General features: G+C 42.0%; 1 protein-coding gene across 1 annotated transcript in view; it reads right to left on the bottom strand.

Annotated features, from left to right (window-relative positions):
* Positions 1-21,384, bottom strand: part of AR (androgen receptor) — a 427,211-nt gene that overhangs the window by 35,629 nt on the left and 370,198 nt on the right. Inside the window, exon 4 of the mRNA XM_069747353.1 lies at positions 18,843-19,130. Within this exon, the coding sequence (XP_069603454.1) occupies positions 18,843-19,130 (288 nt within the window). The remainder of the gene's footprint in view (positions 1-18,842; positions 19,131-21,384) is intronic.

A 21,384-nucleotide genomic window follows, 5' to 3' on the forward strand; every position in this document is an offset into this window, starting at 1 on the left:
ATCCCCTTTATTAATTTTGTTGCCCTCCTTTGTACTCTCTCTAGTTCCATTATATCCTTCCTGAGCACCGGTGCCCAAAACTGGACACAGTACTCCATGTGCGGTCTAACTAGGGATTTGTACAGAGGCAGTATAATGCTCTCATCATGTGTATCCAGACCTCTTTTAATGCACCCCATGATCCTGTTTGCCTTGGCAGCTGCTGCCTGGCACTGGCTGCTCCAGGTAAGTTTATCATTAACTAGGATCCCCAAGTCCTTCTCCCTGTCAGATTTACCCAGTGGTTTCCCATTCAGTGTGTAATGGTGACATTGATTCCTTCTTCCCATGTGTATAACCTTACATTTATCATTGTTAAACCTCATCTGCCACCTTTCAGCCCAAGTTTCCAACTTATCCAGATCCATCTGTAGCAGAATACTATCTTCTCTTGTATTAACTGCTTTACATAGTTTTGTATCATCTGCAAATATCGATATTTTACTGTGTAAACCTTCTACCAGATCATTAATGAATATGTTGAAGAGAACAGGTCCCAATACTGACCCCTGCGGTACCCCACTGGTCACAGCGACCCAGTTAGAGACTATACCATTTATAACCACCCTCTGCTTTCTATCACTAAGCCAGTTACTAACCCATTTACACACAAATTCCCCCAGACCAAGCATTCTCATTTTGTGTACCAACCTCTTGTGCGGCACGGTATCAAACGCTTTGGAAAAATCGAGATATACCACGTCCAATGACTCACCGTGGTCCAGCCTATAGCTTACCTCTTCATAAAAACTGATTAGATTGGTTTGACAGGAGCGATTTCTCATAAACCCATGCTGATATGGAGTTAAACAGTTATTCTCATTGAGATAATCCAGAATAACATCCCTCAGAAACCCTTCAAATATTTTACCAACAATAGAGGTTAGACTTACTGGCCTATAATTTCCAGGTTCACTTTTAGAGCCCTTTTTGAATATTGGCACCACATTTGCTATGCGCCAATCCTGCGGAACAGACCCTGTCGCTATAGAGTCCCTAAAAATAAGAAATAATGGTTTATCTATTACATTACTTAGTTCTCTTAGTACTCGTGGGTGTATGCCATCCGGACCCGGAGATTTATCTATTTTAATCTTATTTAGCCGGTTTCGCACCTCTTCTTGGGTTAGATTGGTGACCCTTAATATAGGGTTTTCATTGTTTCTTGGGATTTCACCTAGCATTTCATTTTCATGTTAGGGTTATGGCTTGTTTACCACCATCATAAGGAAAGGCCAGGTGATGCACATTTCTCAACTTTAAGAAAACCCTAACCTCCTCTAACTTTGTGCCAAAAACAGCAGCCACAGGTTCTTCTAAGCAGCTGCCTAGCACACGGAAAATTAAAATGGTGGAAGCCCACAAAGAAGGAGAAGGTTAAAAGAAGATAGCAAAGAGTTTTCAAGTTGCCCTTTCCTCAGTTCAAAATGTATTTAAGAAATGGCAGTTAACAGGAACAGTAGAGGTCAAAATAATTTTGGAAACAAGTCCTGTGGACCAATGAGGTTAAAATAGAACTTCTTGGCCACAATGATCAACGGTATGTGTGGAGAAAAAAAGGGCATAAAATTTCTGGAAAATAACATTTCACCAACCATTAAGCATGGGGGTGGATCAATCATGTTTTGGGGTTGTGTTGCCGCTAAAGGCACAGAGAACATTTCATGGGTAGAGGGAAGAATGCATTCAATGAAATTTCAACAAATTATTGTTGCAAACCTAACACCATCTGTAAAAAAGCTAAAGCTGAAAAGAGGATGGCTTCTTCAAATGGATCTAAACACACGTCAAAATCCACAATAGACTACCTCAAAAGGCGCAAGCTGAAGGTTTTACAATGGCTCTCACAGTCCCCTGATCTGAACATCATTGAAAATCTGTGGCTAAATCTCAAAATAGCGGTGTATGCAAGACGACCCAGGAATCTCACATAACTGGAGAGATTTTCCAAACAAAAATTGAAAGACTTTTGGCTGGTTACAAAAAGCGTTTACAAGCTGTGATAATTGCAAAAGGAGGTGCTAATAGGTACTAATACATTTTTAAAATGTAAAAGATGATTTTTTTTCTTTTTTGCCTAAAATGCAAAGGAAATGTTTCATCTGTAACATTAGCCCTTTTAGGGATCATTTAATCTTCAACCTACATAACTGTTCACAATAACAGTAATTATGACCAGGGGTGCCCAAACCTTTACATGCCAGTTTAGATGGGTTGTTGTGACACTGTATAACTGCAAGATATCTATTTATTCTATTTATCTATTCCATCCTCTTCTATTTATAGATTTATATTTCTATTTCTTAGAGACCTGTGCATAAAAATCAGAAGGCGTACAGATGGTCTGTGTGCAGTCATATTTTTTCTCGCACCCATTGACGATTCTCGGCCTGAGTGCAGCTGAGGAAAACCTCGCAGATGATCACGGCCTCACTGAATAACGATGGTGCGAGTTACAATGGGATTTTTTTTGATCACACTGCACTTGGCTTACTCATACGCAGATATGCACAAACCCTAATACTGATAATGAAAATGAGCGGCTCTAACGTGAGAGAACTCAGGAGTCCATGAGTATTCAGTCTCCACCGCCCCAGTCTGACTGACGGCTGCAGCTTGTACTGAGAAATGTGAGTAGGGTCAATGAGCAGCTGTCAATCAGGCTACGTGGATGGAGATTGAAATGAACTTTCACCATCGATTATATAGTCCTTCTGCCAAAGATCGTTAAAGTAACTTAACCAAATAATGCAATAAAAAGCAATCAAAATGTATTATCAGCCCCAGTGGTATAATTTTATGGTATCGATAAAAACACCAGCACAACACAAAAAACAAGCCCTCACACAGCACAAGTGATGGAAAGATAAAAAAAAACCTAATGGATTTTTAATTTCTGCTTTACTTTTACTGAGTTCTGATTTTTTAAGCCTCTAAAATAGTATTCTTCATTGTTCTGACCTGAATAATCATCTTACCAAGTCATTTTTAATGCACAATTAACACTATAAAAATTAAACCTAAAAAAAATGGCAAAATAGCTTTTTCTTTCTCCGTTTGACTGCATTTGATTCCCCCACTCCCCATTTTATTGTAGTATACAGTTAGGGCCAGAAATATTTGGAAAGTGACACAATTTTCGCGAGTTGGGCTCTGCATGCCACCACATTGGATTTGAAATGAAACCTCTACAACAGAATTCAAGTGCAGATTGTAACGTTTAATTTGAAGGGTTGAACAAAAATATCTGATAGAAAATGTAGGAATTGTACACATTTCTTTACAAACACTCCACATTTTAGGAGGTCAAAAGTAATTGGACAAATAAACATAACCCAAACAAAATATTTTTATTTTCAATATTTTGTTGCAAATCCTTTGGAGGCAATCACTGCCTTAAGTCTGGAACCCATGGACATCACCAAACGCTGGGTTTCCTCCTTCTTAATGCTTTGCCAGGCCTTTACAGCCGCAGCCTTCAGGTCTTGCTTGTTTGTGGGTCTTTCCGTCTTAAGTCTGGATTTCAGCAAGTGAAATGCATGCTCAATTGGGTTTAGATCTGGAGATTGACTTGGCCATTGCAGAATGTTCCACTTTTTGGCACTCATGAACTCCTGGGTAGCTTTGGATGTATGCTTGGGGTCATTGTTCATCTGTACTATGAAGCGCCGTCCAATCAACTTTGCAGCATTTGGCTGAATCTGGGCTGAAAGTATATCCCGGTACACTTCAGAATTCATCTGGCTACTCTTGTCTGCTCTTATGTCATCAATAAACACAAGTGACCCAGTGCCATTGAAAGCCATGCATGCCCATGCCATCACGTTGCCTCCACCATGTTTTACAGAGGATGTGGTGTGCCTTGGATCATGTGCCATTCCCTTTCTTCTCCAAACTTTTTTCTTCCCATCATTCTGGTACAGGTTGATCTTTGTCTCATCTGTCCATAGAATACTTTTCCAGAACTGAGCTGGCTTCTTGAGGTGTTTTTCTGCAAATTTAACTCTGGCCTGTCTATTTTTGGTATTGATGAATGGTTTGCATCTAGATGTGAACCCTTTGTATTTACTGTCATGGAGTCTTCTCTTTACTGTTGACTTAGAGACAGATACACCTACTTCACTGAGAGTGTTCTGGACTTCAGTTGATGTTGTGAACGGGTTCTTCTTCACCAAATTAAGTATGCGGCGATCATCCACCACTGTTGTCATCCGTGGACGCCCAGGCCTTTTTGAGTTCCCAAGCTCACCAGTCAATTCCTTTTTTCTCAGAATGTACCCAACTGTTGATTTTGCTACTCCAAGCATGTCTGCTATCTCTCTGATGGATTTTTTCTTTTTTTTCAGCCTCAGGATGTTCTGCTTCCCTTCAATTGAGAGTTCCTTTGACCGCATGTTGTCTGCTCACAGCAACAGCTTCCAAATGCAAAACCACACACCTGGAATCCACCCCTGACCTTTTAACTACTTCATTGATTACAGGTTAACGAGGGAGACGCCTTCAGAGTAAATTGCAGCCCTTAGAGTCCATTGTCCAATTACTTTTGGTCCCTTGAAAAAGAGGACGCTATGCATTACAGAGCTATGATTCCTAAACCCTTTCTCCGATTTGGATGTGGAAACTATCATATTGCAGCTGGGAGTGTGCACTTTCAGCCCATATTATATATAATTGTATTTCTGAACATGTTTTTGTAAACAGCTAAAATAACAAAACTTGTGTCACTGTCCAAATATTTCTGGCCCTAACTGTATATGGTAAAATGAATGGTTTTTTTCAAACCTACAACTCGTCCAACAAAAAATGAGCCCACACGTATGTCTATGGAAAAATAAAAAAGTTACGGCTCTTAAAAAAGGAACAAGAGAAGGGGAGTGGAAAAAGGAAATACCAAAACGAAAACTGGCTGCATCCTTACAGCCTCATGCACAATGGTGGTCACCTGTCCATGTACCATGGTGGTCACCTGTCCATGCACAACGGTGGTCATCTGTCCACGAACAATGGCGGTCACCTGTCCATACATAATGGTGGTCGCCTGTCTATGCACAATGGTGGTCGTTCACCTGTCCTTTACTCCATCCACTGTTATTGATTTTGAGTTGGTTGCTGAGGACCACAGACATTCCGTTATTTGTAAGCCTGTCCTATACTGTTTCTCTTTCCTCTTGGCTTATGGTGTTGCCCTGTGTGTGTATTGCATGCTCTGCAAAACATAACCAATGAAAAACAAGATACAGAGGTGGATAGATGTGTGTATTTTGTCCGCAATCAGTCTAGCTTCTGACTTTGTAGTAATCTTGCAGAACAGGATATGGCATAACTCACTGTCCATTGTCCGCACAGAGTTGGTCAATCACAATGCAGTCTGCCTGACTCTGAACAATATGGAAAAGGTATTATTGGCCAGTACTAAATCAGTAAGTTTTATTAAATTTCATTTATTCCAGTTTGCTATAAAATAACATTTGTATACACATTAAGCTTCTGGAAAACCCTTTTAAGAAATGAGAAGAAGCGCAGTTGATCTTGTGCATTACTTTCATCCAGAGAGAACAGCAGATTCATGTCTTCTGGGCTGTGGCCTTTTGCCAGCCGGGAGACTGCTTAACAAGACAGATCTAATTCAGCTTCAATATTTAGAGAAAGTACTTCTGGAGTAATGGTATGAAGATCTTACAAGTTAAATTCTTTCATTTCTACATTTTGAATTCTCGTACCATGATATCAGTAAATGCAAATGTAGCTCCTGCTATCCGTGCTCAGTAGTACTTCACGGGTGGGATGGCTGTAAGCTTGTATATTAATATCTTATTATCTCAGTATACCTACTAAAAAGGGTTAATTCAGGACTATTTCATTTTTTTACTACAGGTCTAAGAGCTAACAGGCAGGTAGTCAGGAACTGCAGGGAGCTGTCAATCAGCAAGATGACCATCTGCCGATAAAGCAGCCTGCAGCAGTCAGCGACTGCATGAAGCCGGCTGTCAATCAGCTTGATGACCACCTGTCGACAAAGCAGCCTGTAGTAGTCAGCAACTGCAGGGAGCCGGCTGTCAATCAGCATGTTGACCAACTGTCTGCAAATCAGCCTGTAGTAGTCAGCAACTGCAGGGAGCTGGCTGTCAATCAGCATGTTGACCACCTGTCTGCAAATCAGCCTGTAGTAGTCAGCAACTGCAGGGAGCCGGCTGTCAATCAGCATGTTGACCAACTGTCTGCAAATCAGCCTGTAGTAGTCAGCAACTGCAGGGAGCCGGCTGTCAATCAGCATGATGACCACCTGTCGACAAAGCAGCCTGTAGTAGTCAGCAACTGCAAGGAGCCAGCTGTCAGCCAGAATGATGACCACTTGTCGACAAAGCAGCCTGCAGTAGTCAGCAACTGCAGGGAGCCGGCTGTCAATCAGCATGATGACCACCTATCGACAAAGTGACCCACAGTGACCGTTCTGAGCCTGCATTGTAGTTGTCTGTTAAAACTACCTACCTGTTTGTTTTTATGCGCATGGTAAAAACAAATTAAATAGTTCTGGACAACCCCTTTAATAATATTTTCCAGCCCTTCTGAACTCATTATACAATGAGAGTATGTGCACACGCTTAGCATTAGCAGCATATCTTTACTGCAGAGTGTTGTCAGGAAAAACACTGCGTAAAATCTGTGCATTTTTGCCTCCTTTTTTCATACATTTTTCCCCTTTTTCCTTTCCCATTCATTTGAGTGATAAATTAACAAGCTGCAAATAATATCTTCAGCAATGTATCATTGTGGAGCAGTCACAATAATGTTACCGCCCTCCTACATAAGTGATGTCTGTATAAACTCAAACAGCTGATCAGCTAGTTTCTGCAGAGGTGTCCTGTTTCCTCTCTCCCCATTGAGAACATGTGAAGGCTCACACAAGCATCAATGTGTACAAGGAAGAAAGGAGAAACAACAGTCAGCAGAATGGATGGCTATCTACAATGTATAGACATCTCTAGTAATTACCATTCTAGAGAATGATACAGTGGTGCACCACCAGGGCCTTTCAGCTCTTCTGAAATTATTACTACAAGACACAGGGCACAGAACACTCGTTTAAAAGGATTCCATCAATAGATTTATGCTGCCCTGACCATGAGCAGCATGAATCAGTCTCACTGTGCAATTAAGTGGAAGCATTTCAGAGAAAACATAGTATGAAGATCTATCTGGGGAACATGTGTTTTGCCTGACTAGACCCATTCATTGTCCCTGCACAGATCCATATAATGGGTCTCTCTATGTACATTCTGTCATGATCCAGTCCAGAGTTTGTTTTCTGCTTTCCTCTCTCTGGACTGGTTATGCAGGGGTTAACCCCCTCTGACTCGTTTTGGAGCTGGCTGGGCTTTTTCAGTCCTCTGCAGTCTGCTGGCCAGCGTCAATGAGAATTCATCCTTCCAGACTAAGGCAGCTGACTCGTATACCCTGGTGATCCTTCTGTCTCTGACTTCCCATATTTGTGTGAGACCCGCTCCTTATCCCTGACTTAGTGTTCGTCTGGTGATTTTCCTTACAGTGTATGACTCGACCTGATCTCTAAACTTCGCCTCTTGCTTTCTGTCTCTGATACCTCGTTCTCCGACCGGCTTTGACTTCTGGCTTGTACCCCGACTTCGTCAAAAGTCTCACGTTTTGGATACCGTGCTCCCATTTGGCTCTGACTTCTGGCTTGACTCTGACTTCATGCTTTGCTGTTACCTCTGGTACTTCTGCTCCTGACAGTTTCTGACTCTGCTCGTCTGACCACTCTTTCGTTACCTGTGACACCTGTGCAGCTGCTCAGAGTTGCTACGTTGTGAGTGTGCAACCTCTCTTTCCTCACCAGCACCCCCTGGTGGAGGTTGCGCTAAACTGCACTGCAGCTGCATCACACATTCCCTATGTACAGCCATCTTGACTGGAGAGGGGAGAAGACGCTATGTTCTATCTGAAATGCGTTTTACACATACTTAGCTGTAACCGTGCAGAAGCAGCCAGTGTTTGATTAGTGCTGCCCGTGGATCAGGCAGAATGAATCTGGTGACAGGTTCCCTTTAAAAGGGTTGTCCAGTTTAGAAAACCTATTTTCATGGATCTTATTAATGAATCCTGATTGAATAGTGAACACTTTTCCATAGTGTATCTTCATCTTATGGTGTGAGTGAAGGGCAGTGAGAGAGAGAGCGCCTCCGCAGGACATGTCCTGTACTGGATTACACACAAGGCCTCGTTACTGTAATCTGCACTATATCATGTTTTATGATGATCCTGATATTAAACATTGTAGGTTTCCCCACAACTGTTTGGAGCAGGGCACTTTGTAATCAGCTCAATGTCAAGAAACACTTCTACCAAGTAGACATTGTCCAAAGAGGAAACCCCTGTACGATCTCTTAAAATGCAATACTTTGTTGTGCTCATGTGAATCCATCCACCTACGGTACATTCTCTGCACGAGATGTCAGCACAACTTCCACATGTCAGGCACTTTTCTCAACACAGTAAAGCCAGAAGCGATTATGTCCATGAAAGCACATCTATTCATTCGGAAAACCCTGCAGCACATTAATATACAAGACACATTTTTCTTGCTTGCGCCTCTTCATAGCTGTTACATGCACCAGTATAGTCGATAATTAGGGATGGGCAGACCTGTGGATTTTCGTGTTTGTCAGGTTTGACCGAATTTTAGTCAAAAGTTTGGTTCAGGGCCCAGATCTGTACCCGAACTTGAACCTAAACCAGAACCCCATAGAAATCAATGAGTATCCGAACAATGGAACTGGAAAATCTCTCTCCTCTCCAAACTGCCGAAAGGCAAAACGGACTAACAAGGAGAAGTCTGTGTTCGCAGTTCAACACCGGTGTTCGGTGTCAGGTACCAACCCCGAACTTTACAGTGTGGTCATCTCTATTGATTATATATCTGGTGCAACCACTGCACGGCCTTTAATTATGGGCCTTTGGCACAACTTTTTACATTTTGGGTAAATACTAAAGAATACATTTTTGAGGGACATGGTGGGCCATATATATTGAAGGTGGAATACAATGCTAAAGGTGCCAGAAGTCGGGTGCAATTTGGGCCAAATAAAACACCTATCATGACTTACACCACAAATTGTGATATGTTTTTAACACTTTGTGCACCTTGTCTGGCAAAGGAAGAGGCATTACTGAAAGAGTTTGGCTTAAATGTGACACTTTGTTCCCAAAAATTTTAGCTCAAGTTTCCTGCACATAACCCCTTCACCCACAAGCCAGTTTTCACCTTTCTAATCAGGCCAATTTTTACAATTCAGATCACTGTCACTGTCAAGGTAATAACTCTGGAACACTTCAACGGATCCCGCTGATCCTGCAGAATTTTTTTTTGTGTGTAACATATTGTACTTCATGTTAGTGATAAATTTAGGCTGATGTTTTTTCCATTTATTTCTGAAAACATTGAAATTTTCTTGAAAATTTAGAAATGTTCAATTTTTTTGCATTCAAATCATAGTCATACCATACAAAATCTAATATATAATTGCCTAGAATACTACTTCCTGCAATTTGTGCCAACTTCCGTGGCTTTGTCCGGAGCTAATGTCCGGAGCTAATGTCCGGAGCTAATGTCCGGAGATTAATTGCCTAGAATACTACTTCCTGCAATTTGTGCCAACTTCCGTGGCTTTGTCCGGAGCTAATGTCCGGAGCTAATGTCCGGAGCTAATGTGCGGAGATAATGTCCGGAGCTAATGTCCGGAGCTAATGTCCGGAGCTAATGTCCGGAGATAAGTGACGTCAACAGTGTCAAGTGTCTGATTGGTTGCCGCCTGCTGCGAGCGACCAATCAGAAACGTGCCGTACTGTGACACACTCCGCCCGCCATTTTTGGTGTGATTTTTGAATTTTTACCTCACAGCAAGTTTCTACTGCGTGGAAGCGGGCCCAGTGACGTTGCTCTCCAAGCTCCTGCCGAATTTCGTCAAAAAAATGATAATACCATTTACCAAAACTATATATATTTAGTTGTGAAGTGGTTCAGTGACATTTTCACACCAATTTTGAACTTTTGTTTGGTGTTTTCTCCATATACTGCCTATTATTTTTGTTCTTTCTTACTATTATTTATTAATTGTATTATTCTTACATTTGAATAAATAAAGTATATATGGATTCTAGACTCCCGATTCTTTAGAATCGGGCTGCCATCTAGTAGTTAATAAATAACATTTACCACACTTCCATTTTACATCAGCATCATTTTTTAAACATATTTTTTTTTTGTTAGGACGGTCGAAGGGTTAAAAGTTGATTAGGAATTTCTCAATTTTCCAATTCAATAAGTTAATTAATTCTTCACGTGCTTCACAGGTATTTAAGCAAAGTGGAAGGAAAAAATGAAAATTTTACTTTTCCACACAAAAAGATTTAGCCCCAAATTTAGCATTTTCACAAGAGTAACAGGAGAAAATGGACTGTATAATTTGCAATTTCTCCTCGCCGATACCCCCATGTGATGAAAAACTACTATTTGGGTGCACGGCAGGGCTCAAAAGGAAAGCACCATTTGACTTTTGGAGTGCAAAACTGGCTGGAATGGATAGCGGATGCCATGTAGTGTTTGGAGAGCCCCTGATGTGCCTATACAGTGGTAAACCCACACAAGTGACTCCATTTTGGAAACTAAACACCTCAAGGAACTTATCTAGAGGTGTAGTGAGCATCTTGAACCCACTGGTGCGTTATAGAATTTTATAATGTTAAGCTGTGAAAATGAAAACATTTTTCCCGCAAAAATGTTGGTCTTGCCCCAAATTTTTCATTTGCACAAGGGTAACAGGAGAATTTCTCCTGATTGCGCCAAAATCTCATATATGGTCAAGAACTACTTGTGAGGCACAGTGCAAAGTTCCAGAGGAAATAAGCGCCATATTGGAGTTCAGATTTTGCTGCAATGGTTGCCATGTCACATTGGCATAACCCCTGAGGTTCCAGAACAGCAGATTGCACCAATAAGTGACCCCATTTTACAAACTACAACCCCCAATTAGTTTATCTAGGGGTGCAGTGAGCATGTTGCAACCACATTTAACTCACAGAATGTTATAGCATTGGGCAGGGAAGTAAGAATAATTACATTTTTACCACTAAAATGTTGTTTTAGCCCCATGTTTTTAATTTTTTATAAGGGCTAAAAGGAAAGAACTGAGCTCACAGTAGGTTGTGCAATTTCTCCTGAGTACGCTAGTACTCTACATGTAATCGGGAAATACTTTTCAGACACAGTGCAAAGCTCAGAATAGATGCAGCACCATATTATAGTGCAGATTTTGTTGTTATGGTTTGAAAATACAGTGACCCAATGGAAGAGCCCCTGAGGTACCAAGACAGCAGAACATCCCCTTCATAAGTGACCCAATTTCACAAACTATACCTGTCAATTAACTCATCTAGGGGTTCAGTGATCATATTGACACCACACGTGTGTCACAGAAGTTTATACCATAGGGCAGTGATGAAAAAATAATTAAATTTTTACCACAAAAAATAGTTTGAGCCCCAGATTTTACATTTTTACCAGGGTAAATGGGTAACAATGCTACCAAAATTTGTCACACAATTTCTACTATTGTAGAGTACTGCTTAGCTACATGGCGGTCTTTGGGAGAGAGGGAGTGCTATGGATCAACCTCAAGGAAGGTTGACCCAAAACGCGCGTCGGGAGGGTGGGAGACAGCGGGTCAAATTGCTCACTATTACTAGGTACCGTATATACTCAAGTATAAGCCGAGATTTTCAGCCCATTTTTTTGGGCTGAAAGTCCCCCTCTCGACTTATACTCGAGTCATATACCCGGGGGTCGGCAGGTGAGGGGGAGCGGGGGCTGTGTAGTTATACTTACCTGCTGCGGTGCGGTCTCTGCAGTCCCTGGCTTCCCCGGCGCTGCAGCTTCTTCCTGTACTGAGTGGTCACATGGCACCGCTCATTACAGAAATGAATAGGCGGCTCCACCTCCCATAGGGGAGGAGCCGCATATTCATTGCTGTAAATGATTGGTAACTGTGACCGCTCAATTACAGGAAGAAGCTGCAGCGTCGGGGAAGCAGAGACTGCAGGGACCGCGCCAGGAGCAGGTAAGTATACGGGGAGCGCAGCGCTGCGCGATATTTACCTGCTCCTCGCTCCGGTGCGGCTCCGTCTGCAGCGTCTCCTGGCTGTGACGCTCAGGTTAGAGGGCGCGGTGACGTAGTCAGTGCGCGCCCTCTGCTGAGCGTCAGTGCTGGAGACGGAGCTGCACGAGGAGCAGGTAAATATTGAAAGCGCTGGCATCCTGAGCAAGAGAGGTGAGTATGTGATTTTTTTATTTTTATTGCAGCGCCAGCAGCATTCTATATGGCACAGCATTATATATGGAGCATCTATGGGGCCATAATCAATGGTGCAGAACATTATATATGGCACAGCTTTATAAGGAGCATCTATGGGGCAATAATCAATGGTGCAGAGCAATATATATGGGGCACAGCTTTATAAGGAGCATCTATGGGGCCATAATCAATGGTGCAGAGCATTATATATGGGGCACAGCTTCATAAGGAGCATCTATGGGACCATAATGAACGGTGCAGAGCATTCTATATGGGGCACAGCTTCATAAGGAGCATCTAAGGGGCCATAATCAACGGTGCAGAGCATTCTATATGGGGCACAGCTTCATAAGGAGCATCTATGGGGCCATAATCAACGGTGCAGAGCAATATATATGGGGCACAGCTTTATAAGGAGCATCTATGGGGCCATAATCAACGGTGCAGAGCATTCTATATGGGGCACAGCTTCATAAGGAGCATCTATGGGACCATAATGAACGGTGCAGAGCATTCTATATGGGGCACAGCTTCATAAGGAGCATCTAAGGGGCCATAATCAACGGTGCAGAGCATTCTATATGGGGCACAGCTTCATAAGGAGCATCTATGGGGCCATAATCAACGGTGCAGAGCAATATATATGGGGCACAGCTTTATAAGGAGCATCTATGGGGCCATAATCAACGGTGCAGAGCAATATATATATGGCACAGCTTTCTATGGAGCATCTATAGGGCCATAATGGACGGTATAGAGCATTCCATATGGCACAGCTTTATGTGGAGCATCTATGGGGCCATAATGAATGGTGCAGAGCATTCTATATAGCACAGTTGTATATGGAGCATCTATGGGGCAATAATGAACTTTATGGAGCATTTATTTTTATTTTTGAAATTTACCAGTAGCTGCTGCATTTCCTACCCTAGGCTTATACTCGAGTCAATAAGTTTTCCCAGTTTTTTGTGGCAAAATTAGGGGGGTCGGCTTATACTCGAGTATATACGGTATGTTGTTGGATATACTAATGTATGCCCTGTGGATATTTGTCTGCCTATAATGTTTTTGACACGGCGTGGAATGTTTTCCAGACACTGCATATTGATATTGTGTATCCAATATATGGCATCTGGGATTTGGTATTTCACAATGTTTAATTACGTTTGATTTGGTATTTGTGCCGCTCTGTTCTCCTACTGCAGCTTGCAGGTGGTTGCCAATTTTAGCTTTTGCTGTTATTCAAGACCTCTTCTATTTATGTCTTTAATAAAAATTTATTTTTCATGATTTTGGACTAGTACACTATTTCTTTTGTGGTTTTCTAGTGCTCATACATTGTAGTGCCTGTATACTGTAGTTCTCAGTAGACTGTAGCGTCCATATATTGTAGTACCTGTACATTGGAGTGCCCGTACACTGTAGTTTCCAGTATATTAGTCCCAGCTCCCGCTTCTGAAGACACGCAGCCGTAAATTAGGCAGGCACTCATCACTTCAGAAATGCTAAACATTTCTGTACTGCGAATGTCGTGTCTCCCCCTTTGATGTGGGCTCCGGCGCTGAGCCCACATGAAAGCCAGGACATGTCAGGTGTCTTGTACGTGATCCACCCGCCACTATTAACTAGCTAAATGCCGCAGTCAAGCTCTGACAGAGGCATTTAACAAGCACTTCCGGCCATAGGGCATCGGGGGTCATCGGAGCGTTGCCATAACAACCAGAGGTCTTCTGAAGACCTCTATGGTTGTTGATGCCAGATTGCTGTGAGCGCCACCCTTTGGTCGGCGTTCATAGCAATGCAGTAATTCAGCTACATAGGAACTATATATGCATCGCTCCTATGTAGCAGAGCCGATCGAGTTGTGCCAGCTTCTAGCCTCCCATGGAGGCTATTGAAGCATGGCAAAAGTAAAAAAAATGTTTCTAAAAATGTAAAACAAAATAAAAGTTCAAATAACCCCCTTTCAACCCATTCAAAATAAAACAATAAAAATAAAATCAAACATACACATATTTGGTATCGCTGCATTCAGAATCGCCCGATTTATCAATACAAAAAAGGATTAACCTGATCGCTAAACGGCGTAGCGAGAAAAAAAAATGAAAACGCCAGAATTACGTTTTTTTCGTCGCCGCGACATTGCATTAAAATGCAATAAAGGGGAACAAAAGAACGCATCTGCACCAAAATAGTAGCATTAAAACCGTCAGCTCGGCACAAAAAATAAGCCCTCACCCAACACGAGATCACGAAAAATGGAGACGCTACGGGTAACGGAAAATTGCACAATTTTTTTTTAGCAAAGTTTGGAATTTTTTTACACCACTTAGATAAAAAAATACCTAGACATGTTTGGTTTCTATGAATTCGTAATAACTTGGAGAATCATAATAGCAGGTCAGTTTTAGCATTTAGTGAACCTAGTAAAAAAGCCAAACAAAAAACAAGTGTGGGATTATACTTTGTTTGCAATTTCATTGCACTTGGAATTTCTTTCCCGTTTTCTAGTACACGACATGGTAAAACCAATTGTGTCGCCCAAAAGTACAACTTGTCCCGCAAAACAAAAACCCTCGTATGGCCATATTGACTGAAAAATAAAAAAGTTATGGCTCTGGGAAGAAGGGGAGCGAAAAACGAAAACACAAAACCGAAAAAAGCTGTGGTCATGAAGGGGTTAAATATCGTTTAGGCACACTGGGGCTCAGAAGGGAGGGGGGATTTGTATTTGAGAGGGGAGAATTCCCTGGATTTCTTTTGGGGGTTGAGTAGCCATAGCACTTTTCCAGAGCCTTTGTCTTACCAATAACATGTAAGCCACCTATATTTCCTTTACCAGATGATAGACCTGAGTGAGGACTTGCTTTTTTTGTGGATTGAGTTGAAAATTTTATTGGGAACATATTACATAATATTTTGGATCACATTTATCCTGTGCTCTACACTGAGCACTTACATCGGAGGTTTCCATCTAAATCTTCGAAAGACGTAATTCTGATAACACACCTGCTGGGTCCACTCACTATAATGAGGCAGCAAAGATACTCTTGTCTCTGTCTGGCCTCTTTTCAACGTTGTCCTTCTTTTTAGAGGTGTGCAAAACTGTGGCCGCCTGTGCTTTTATGCACACTCAAAGAGACGGACACTGCTTTATCATGAGCCAGACGGTGTCTAAAGTATCTCCTTCTGCCTCGTTACAGGGCATCTTCAGCCGGGGTTCTGTCATATCAAAATGGGCATCCATCATCCTGTATCTATTCTCTGTCACTGCCTTTGTATCTGGCCTCCTGATAATCCTGCACAGCACAACTAAATGACAAGTCTTTAATATTTTTTGTATGGGGTGTGCTTGCACTATTTTAAGAATAGGATTACTTTGTCTAGATTAGAATGTTATATACCCTAGTTTCAGGGAATAATAGGGCAAGGGCGAGCCGCCGTGGAGCGGGGGGAGCCAAATTTCGTATTATAGGGGGCAATCCTCCGCTGCTAAGCAGATTGGACAGCATAGGATTGTATAGTCCCATTAATTGTAATACTACCTGGGATAATGAATTCTGAATGTACGTGACAGCAATGATTTGTATGCATGTATATTAAATTCTCCTTCCAGAACATTTTTTTCTCTAGAAAATTGAGGCAGATATAAGCCATGATGGGATAAACAGCCCCATCATTTATTACACAAGTATGATACGTATATACTCTTCGCATTCTCTTGATGAGCTTCTAGAGGTAGACACTGTGAATGGTTTTCACTTCACTGGTGTGCCCTGTCAGGTTTAATAAGTGGGATTTCTTGCCTCATAAATGGGGTTGGGACCATCAGTTGTGTTGTGCAGAAGTCTGGTGGATACACAGCTGATGGTCCTACTGAATAGACTGTTAGAATTTGTATTATGGCAAGAAAAAAGCAGCTAAGTAAGTAAAGAAAAACGAGTGGCCATCATTACTTCAAGAAATGAAGGTCAGTCAGTCCGAAAAATTGGGAAAACTTTGAAAGTGTCCTCAAGTGCAGTGGCAAAAACCATCAAGCGCAACAAAGAAACTGGCTCACATGAGGACCCCCCAGGAAAGGAAGACCAAGAGTCACCTCTGCTTCTGAGGATAAGTTTATCTGAGTCACCAGCCTCAGAAATCGCAGGTTAACAGCAGCTCAGATTAGAGACCAGGTCAATGTCACACAGAGTTCTAGCAGCAGACACATCTCTACAACAACTGTTAAGAGGAGACTTTGTGCAGCAGGCCTTCATGGTAAAATAGCTGCTAGGAAACCACTGCTAAGGACAGGCAATAAGCAGAAGAGACGTGTTTGGGCTAAAGAACACAAGGAATGGACATTAGACCAGTGGAAATATGTTCTTTGGTCTGATGAGTCCAAATTTGAGATCTTTGGTTCCAACCACCGTGTCTTTGTGTGACGCAGAAAAGGTGAACGGATGGACTCTACATGCCTGGTTCCCACCGTGAAGCATGGAGGAGGAGGTGTGATGGTGTGGAGGTGCTTTGCTGGTGACACTGCTGGGGATTTATTCAAAATTGAAGGCATACTGAACCAGTATGGCTACCACACCATCTTGCAGCGGCATGCTATTCCGTCTGGTTTGCATTTAGTTGGACCATCATTTATTTTTTAACAGGACAATGACCCCAAACACACCTCCAGGCTGTGTAAGGGCTATTTGATCAAGAAAGAGAGTGATGGGGTGCTACATCAGATGACCTTGTCTCCACAGTCACCAGACCTGAACCCAGTCGAGATGGTTTGGGGTGAGCTGGACCGCAGAGTGAAGGCAAAAGGGCCAACAAGTGCTAAGCATCTCTGGGAACTCACATGTAAAGCGCCATGGAATAAATGGCACTATAATAATAAATAATAATAATAATAACTCCTTCAAGATTGTTGGAAGACCATTCCCGGTGACTACCTCTTGAAGCTCATCAAGAGAATGCCAAGAGTGTGCAAAGCAAATGGTGGCTACTTTGAAGAACCTAGAATATAAGACATATTTTCAGTTGTTTCACACTTTTTTGTTAAGTATATAATTCCACATGTGTTAATTCATCATTTTGATGCCTTCAGTGTGAATGTACAATTTTCATAGTTATGAAAATGCAGAAAAATCTTAAATGAGAAAGTGTGCCCAAACTTGTGGTCTGTACTGTACATATAAAAATTTCAGCAAGCTGTAACAACTTTAGATCCTCACTGTGCACTGGGGTTTATAGGTGCAGTTTTAGTAAACTTCAATAAAATACAATTTTAGAAGGATTTATGTACACTAGTGATTTCACCCTTTGGTAAAAAGAATCTTTCCTTTGTGTTTTACTGAATAACATATTTTGGAGACTTTAAAAAAATATTTTTACACTTTGTAATACTTTTTTTAAAACTTTTTTTACATTGTCCCAGGATGGGACATCACTCTATCATCAGTTCGCTGATCTGACACCCTGCAATGTATTAATGCATTAAACAAAGTATCAGATCACAATCTGACAGGCAGGGAAGGAGGCATGCCAGTGCCTGCTCTCAGCAGGCACTCACAAGCCACCTTCCCTCCTTGACCCGGGAGGACTCCGCGGCCATCCTGGTGCCGGAGATCTCCATGGAGATCATGAGGACAACGCATTGCATTGTCCTGATAGAAGTGAGCAGGGTGCCCCCTCCCTGTGCAATGCTCCTCTATGCCGCTGTCACTACTGACAGCGGCATCAGAGGGGTTAAATGCCCGCGATCGATGCTAGCACCGATCTTGGGCATTGCTGCGAGGTATCCATTGCCACATACACCTGATTCCCGCACCTGATCGCCGTGGAGCTCATTCTGAGGCCGCGTGATCGGTGCGCTGTACTAGTACTGCTGATGCGGGAGTGCAATTCCTGCAGAACAGTACTAGTACGGTGCATGTCGGGAAGGGGTTAAAGCAGACTAGGCAGTTTTAAAATTCACCAAATTTATCACAGTGTTCTTTGATAAATTTGGTGCACCTTTAGGCTGTGTGCACACATTATGTTTTGTCAGTGCTGATTTGTGATAAAAGCTGAAGGGTTTCCTGATGCCAGCAAAGTGAATGAGAATCCTGAAGTGTAATGTTGCTTATTTGTGACTTGCAGATTTGGTGCAGATCTAAATCTGCTCCAAAAACGAAAGAAAAAAAGCTAGTGATCATAAGCTACGTCACTTACACGGGAACTATGCCACTTTGTGAATGAAGGCAAATCTGTCAAGTGTCTAAAGCACATAATCAATATGGTATAAGGTAGGCAGGACAGCTTCATGCCCAAATTCCCCCCAAATTCTGGCACTTTTAGATTCCTAAATCTGCCACAATGGACACAATTTGGGAGCATGTGTCTGAACAGGTCTGTCGTTCTTTACATGTAGGTTCCACCAGGAAAGAATGTCCCCACCATTCAGATCCAGACACCTACCTGGTAATGCCTTCGCCCACTTTACCACATGGACTAATTGTCTCTCTCCCAGTTCGTTCAGGCTGCTGAGGAGCACGGCAAAGCTGTCCGGCTGATTGTTGTCATGTCCGGCACAGACCACAACTGGCTCTATGGCCTCCAGAACATTGAGGAAGATTGGTTGGCAGCTGTAGCCTTCAAGCTGCGTCAGAGACATATTGGGTGTCATGTCTCTGCCTTCGCCCTGGCCAGAAGATCCCTCCAACTCCTCCTGAGCTTTGAGGTTACCTAATTTCTTCAGCTTACGTGCTGCAAACGACAAAAAATATATATGTATTATAATCATAGCAAAACATTCGCGGCCAGGGCTAGACAAACTGGGGTTGTGCGACAAGATGATCGCAATACATTGTCACCTGACAAGTAATGGCGGAGAATATATTTACACTATGGCACAAGAGTTAATGTAAATGCAATGCAACAGTTATCCAATAACCACAATAACCTGCTGATTGGTGACGGATTGTATGCCACATGCGACTTTACCAGTACTGTCACCCAATTGCGACATGTTTGCGATTTTCTTTTTACTGTATAATGGATTTTAGACAGCAAAAAATACCATGTCGGAGATAAGTCACACAAATTTGTTTGCTGTGCAACCGAAAGTCAATGTGTTAACAAAAGTATTAAAGGGAATCTGTCAGCAGGTTTTTGCTATGGAATCTGAAGACAGCAGGAGATAAGGGCTAAAACAAGGATTTCAACTACTTGTTACTTTTTTGGCTGTGTGCTGTTGTTTACTTACAGTGAAGGTTTTAACACCTTGAAGGGTTTCTGAGGGATGTTATTCTGGATTATCTCAATGAGAATTACTGTTTAACTCCATATCAGCATGGGTTTATGAGAAATCGCTCCTGTCAAACCAATCTAATCAGTTTTTATGAAGAGGCTGGACCACGGTGAGTCATTGGACGTGGTATATCTCGATTTTTCCAAAGCGTTTGATACCGTGCCGCACAAGAGGTTGGTACACAAAATGAGAATGCTTGGTCTGGGGGAAAATGTGTGTAAATGGGTTAGTAACTGGCTTAGTGATAGAAAGCAGAGGGTGGTTATAAATGGTATAGTCTCTAACTGGGTCGCTGTGACCAGTGGGGTACCGCAGGGGTCAGTATTGGGACCTGTTCTCTTCAACATATTCATTAATGATCTGGTAGAAGGTTTACACAGTAAAATATCGATATTTGCAGATGATACAAAACTATGTAAAGCAGTTAATACAAGAGAAGATAGTATTCTGCTACAGATGGATCTGGATAAGTTGGAAACTTGGGCTGAAAGGTGGCAGATGAGGTTTAACAATGATAAATGTAAGGTTATACACATGGGAAGAAGGAATCAATATCACCATTACACACTGAATGGGAAACCACTGGGTAAATCTGACAGGGAAAAGGACTTGGGGATCCTAGTTAATTATAAACTTACCTGGAGCAGCCAGTGCCAGGCAGCAGCTGCCAAGGCAAACAGGATCATGGGGTGCATTAAAAGAGGTCTGGATACACATGATGAGAGCATTATACTGCCTCTGTACAAATCCCTAGTTAGACCGCACATGGAGTACTGTGTCCAGTTTTGGTCACCGGTGCTCAGGAAGGATATAATGGAACTAGAGAGAGTACAAAGGAGGGCAACAAAATTAATAAAGGGGATGGGAGAACTACAATACCCAGATAGATTAGCGAAATTAGGATTATTTAGTCTAGAAAAAAGACGACTGAGGGGCGATCTAATAACCATGTATAAGTATATAAGGGGACAATACAAATATCTCGCTGAGGATCTGTTTATACCAAGGAAGGTGACGGGCACAAGGGGGCATTCTTTGCGTCTGGAGGAGAGAAGGTTTTTCCACCAACATAGAAGAGGATTCTTTACTGTTAGGGCAGTGAGAATCTGGAATTGCTTGCCTGAGGAGGTGGTGATGGCGAACTCAGTCGAGGGGTTCAAGAGAGGCCTGGATGTCTTCCTGGAGCAGAACAATATTGTATCATACAATTAGGTTCTGTAGAAGGACGTAGATCTGGGGATTTATTATGATGGAATATAGGCTGAACTGGATGGACAAATGTCTTTTTTCGGCCTTACTAACAATGTTACTATGTTACTATGTTACCTGGGGATTGTCACTATTGGACTACAGAGGCATGTCTCCTGGTCTGACCACACCCCTCCTCTGATAAGCAGCGCACTGTCAGTATATAATGTGCATACAGAGCTTGGTGTGGGTGGGGTTAGCTTTCTCAGCTCTGCTTGGTGCTGCATCTAAGAACTCTGGAATCAGGGTCTCTTTCCCTAAATTAGTGCAAATCAAGGACTACATTATGCTGCTCTCAGGTTAAATAGCAAAAACCTGCTGACCGATTCATTTTAACAATACATATTTCAATAAACAATGACAAATATTATTAGAAGCAAAATATGTGATTTATTTTTTCTCATAAATAAATAAATATATATATATATATATATATATATATATATATATATATATACAGTA

Source organism: Ranitomeya imitator, chromosome 2 (assembly GCF_032444005.1).
Source record: "Ranitomeya imitator isolate aRanImi1 chromosome 2, aRanImi1.pri, whole genome shotgun sequence".
Lineage (NCBI taxonomy): Eukaryota > Metazoa > Chordata > Amphibia > Anura > Dendrobatidae > Ranitomeya > Ranitomeya imitator.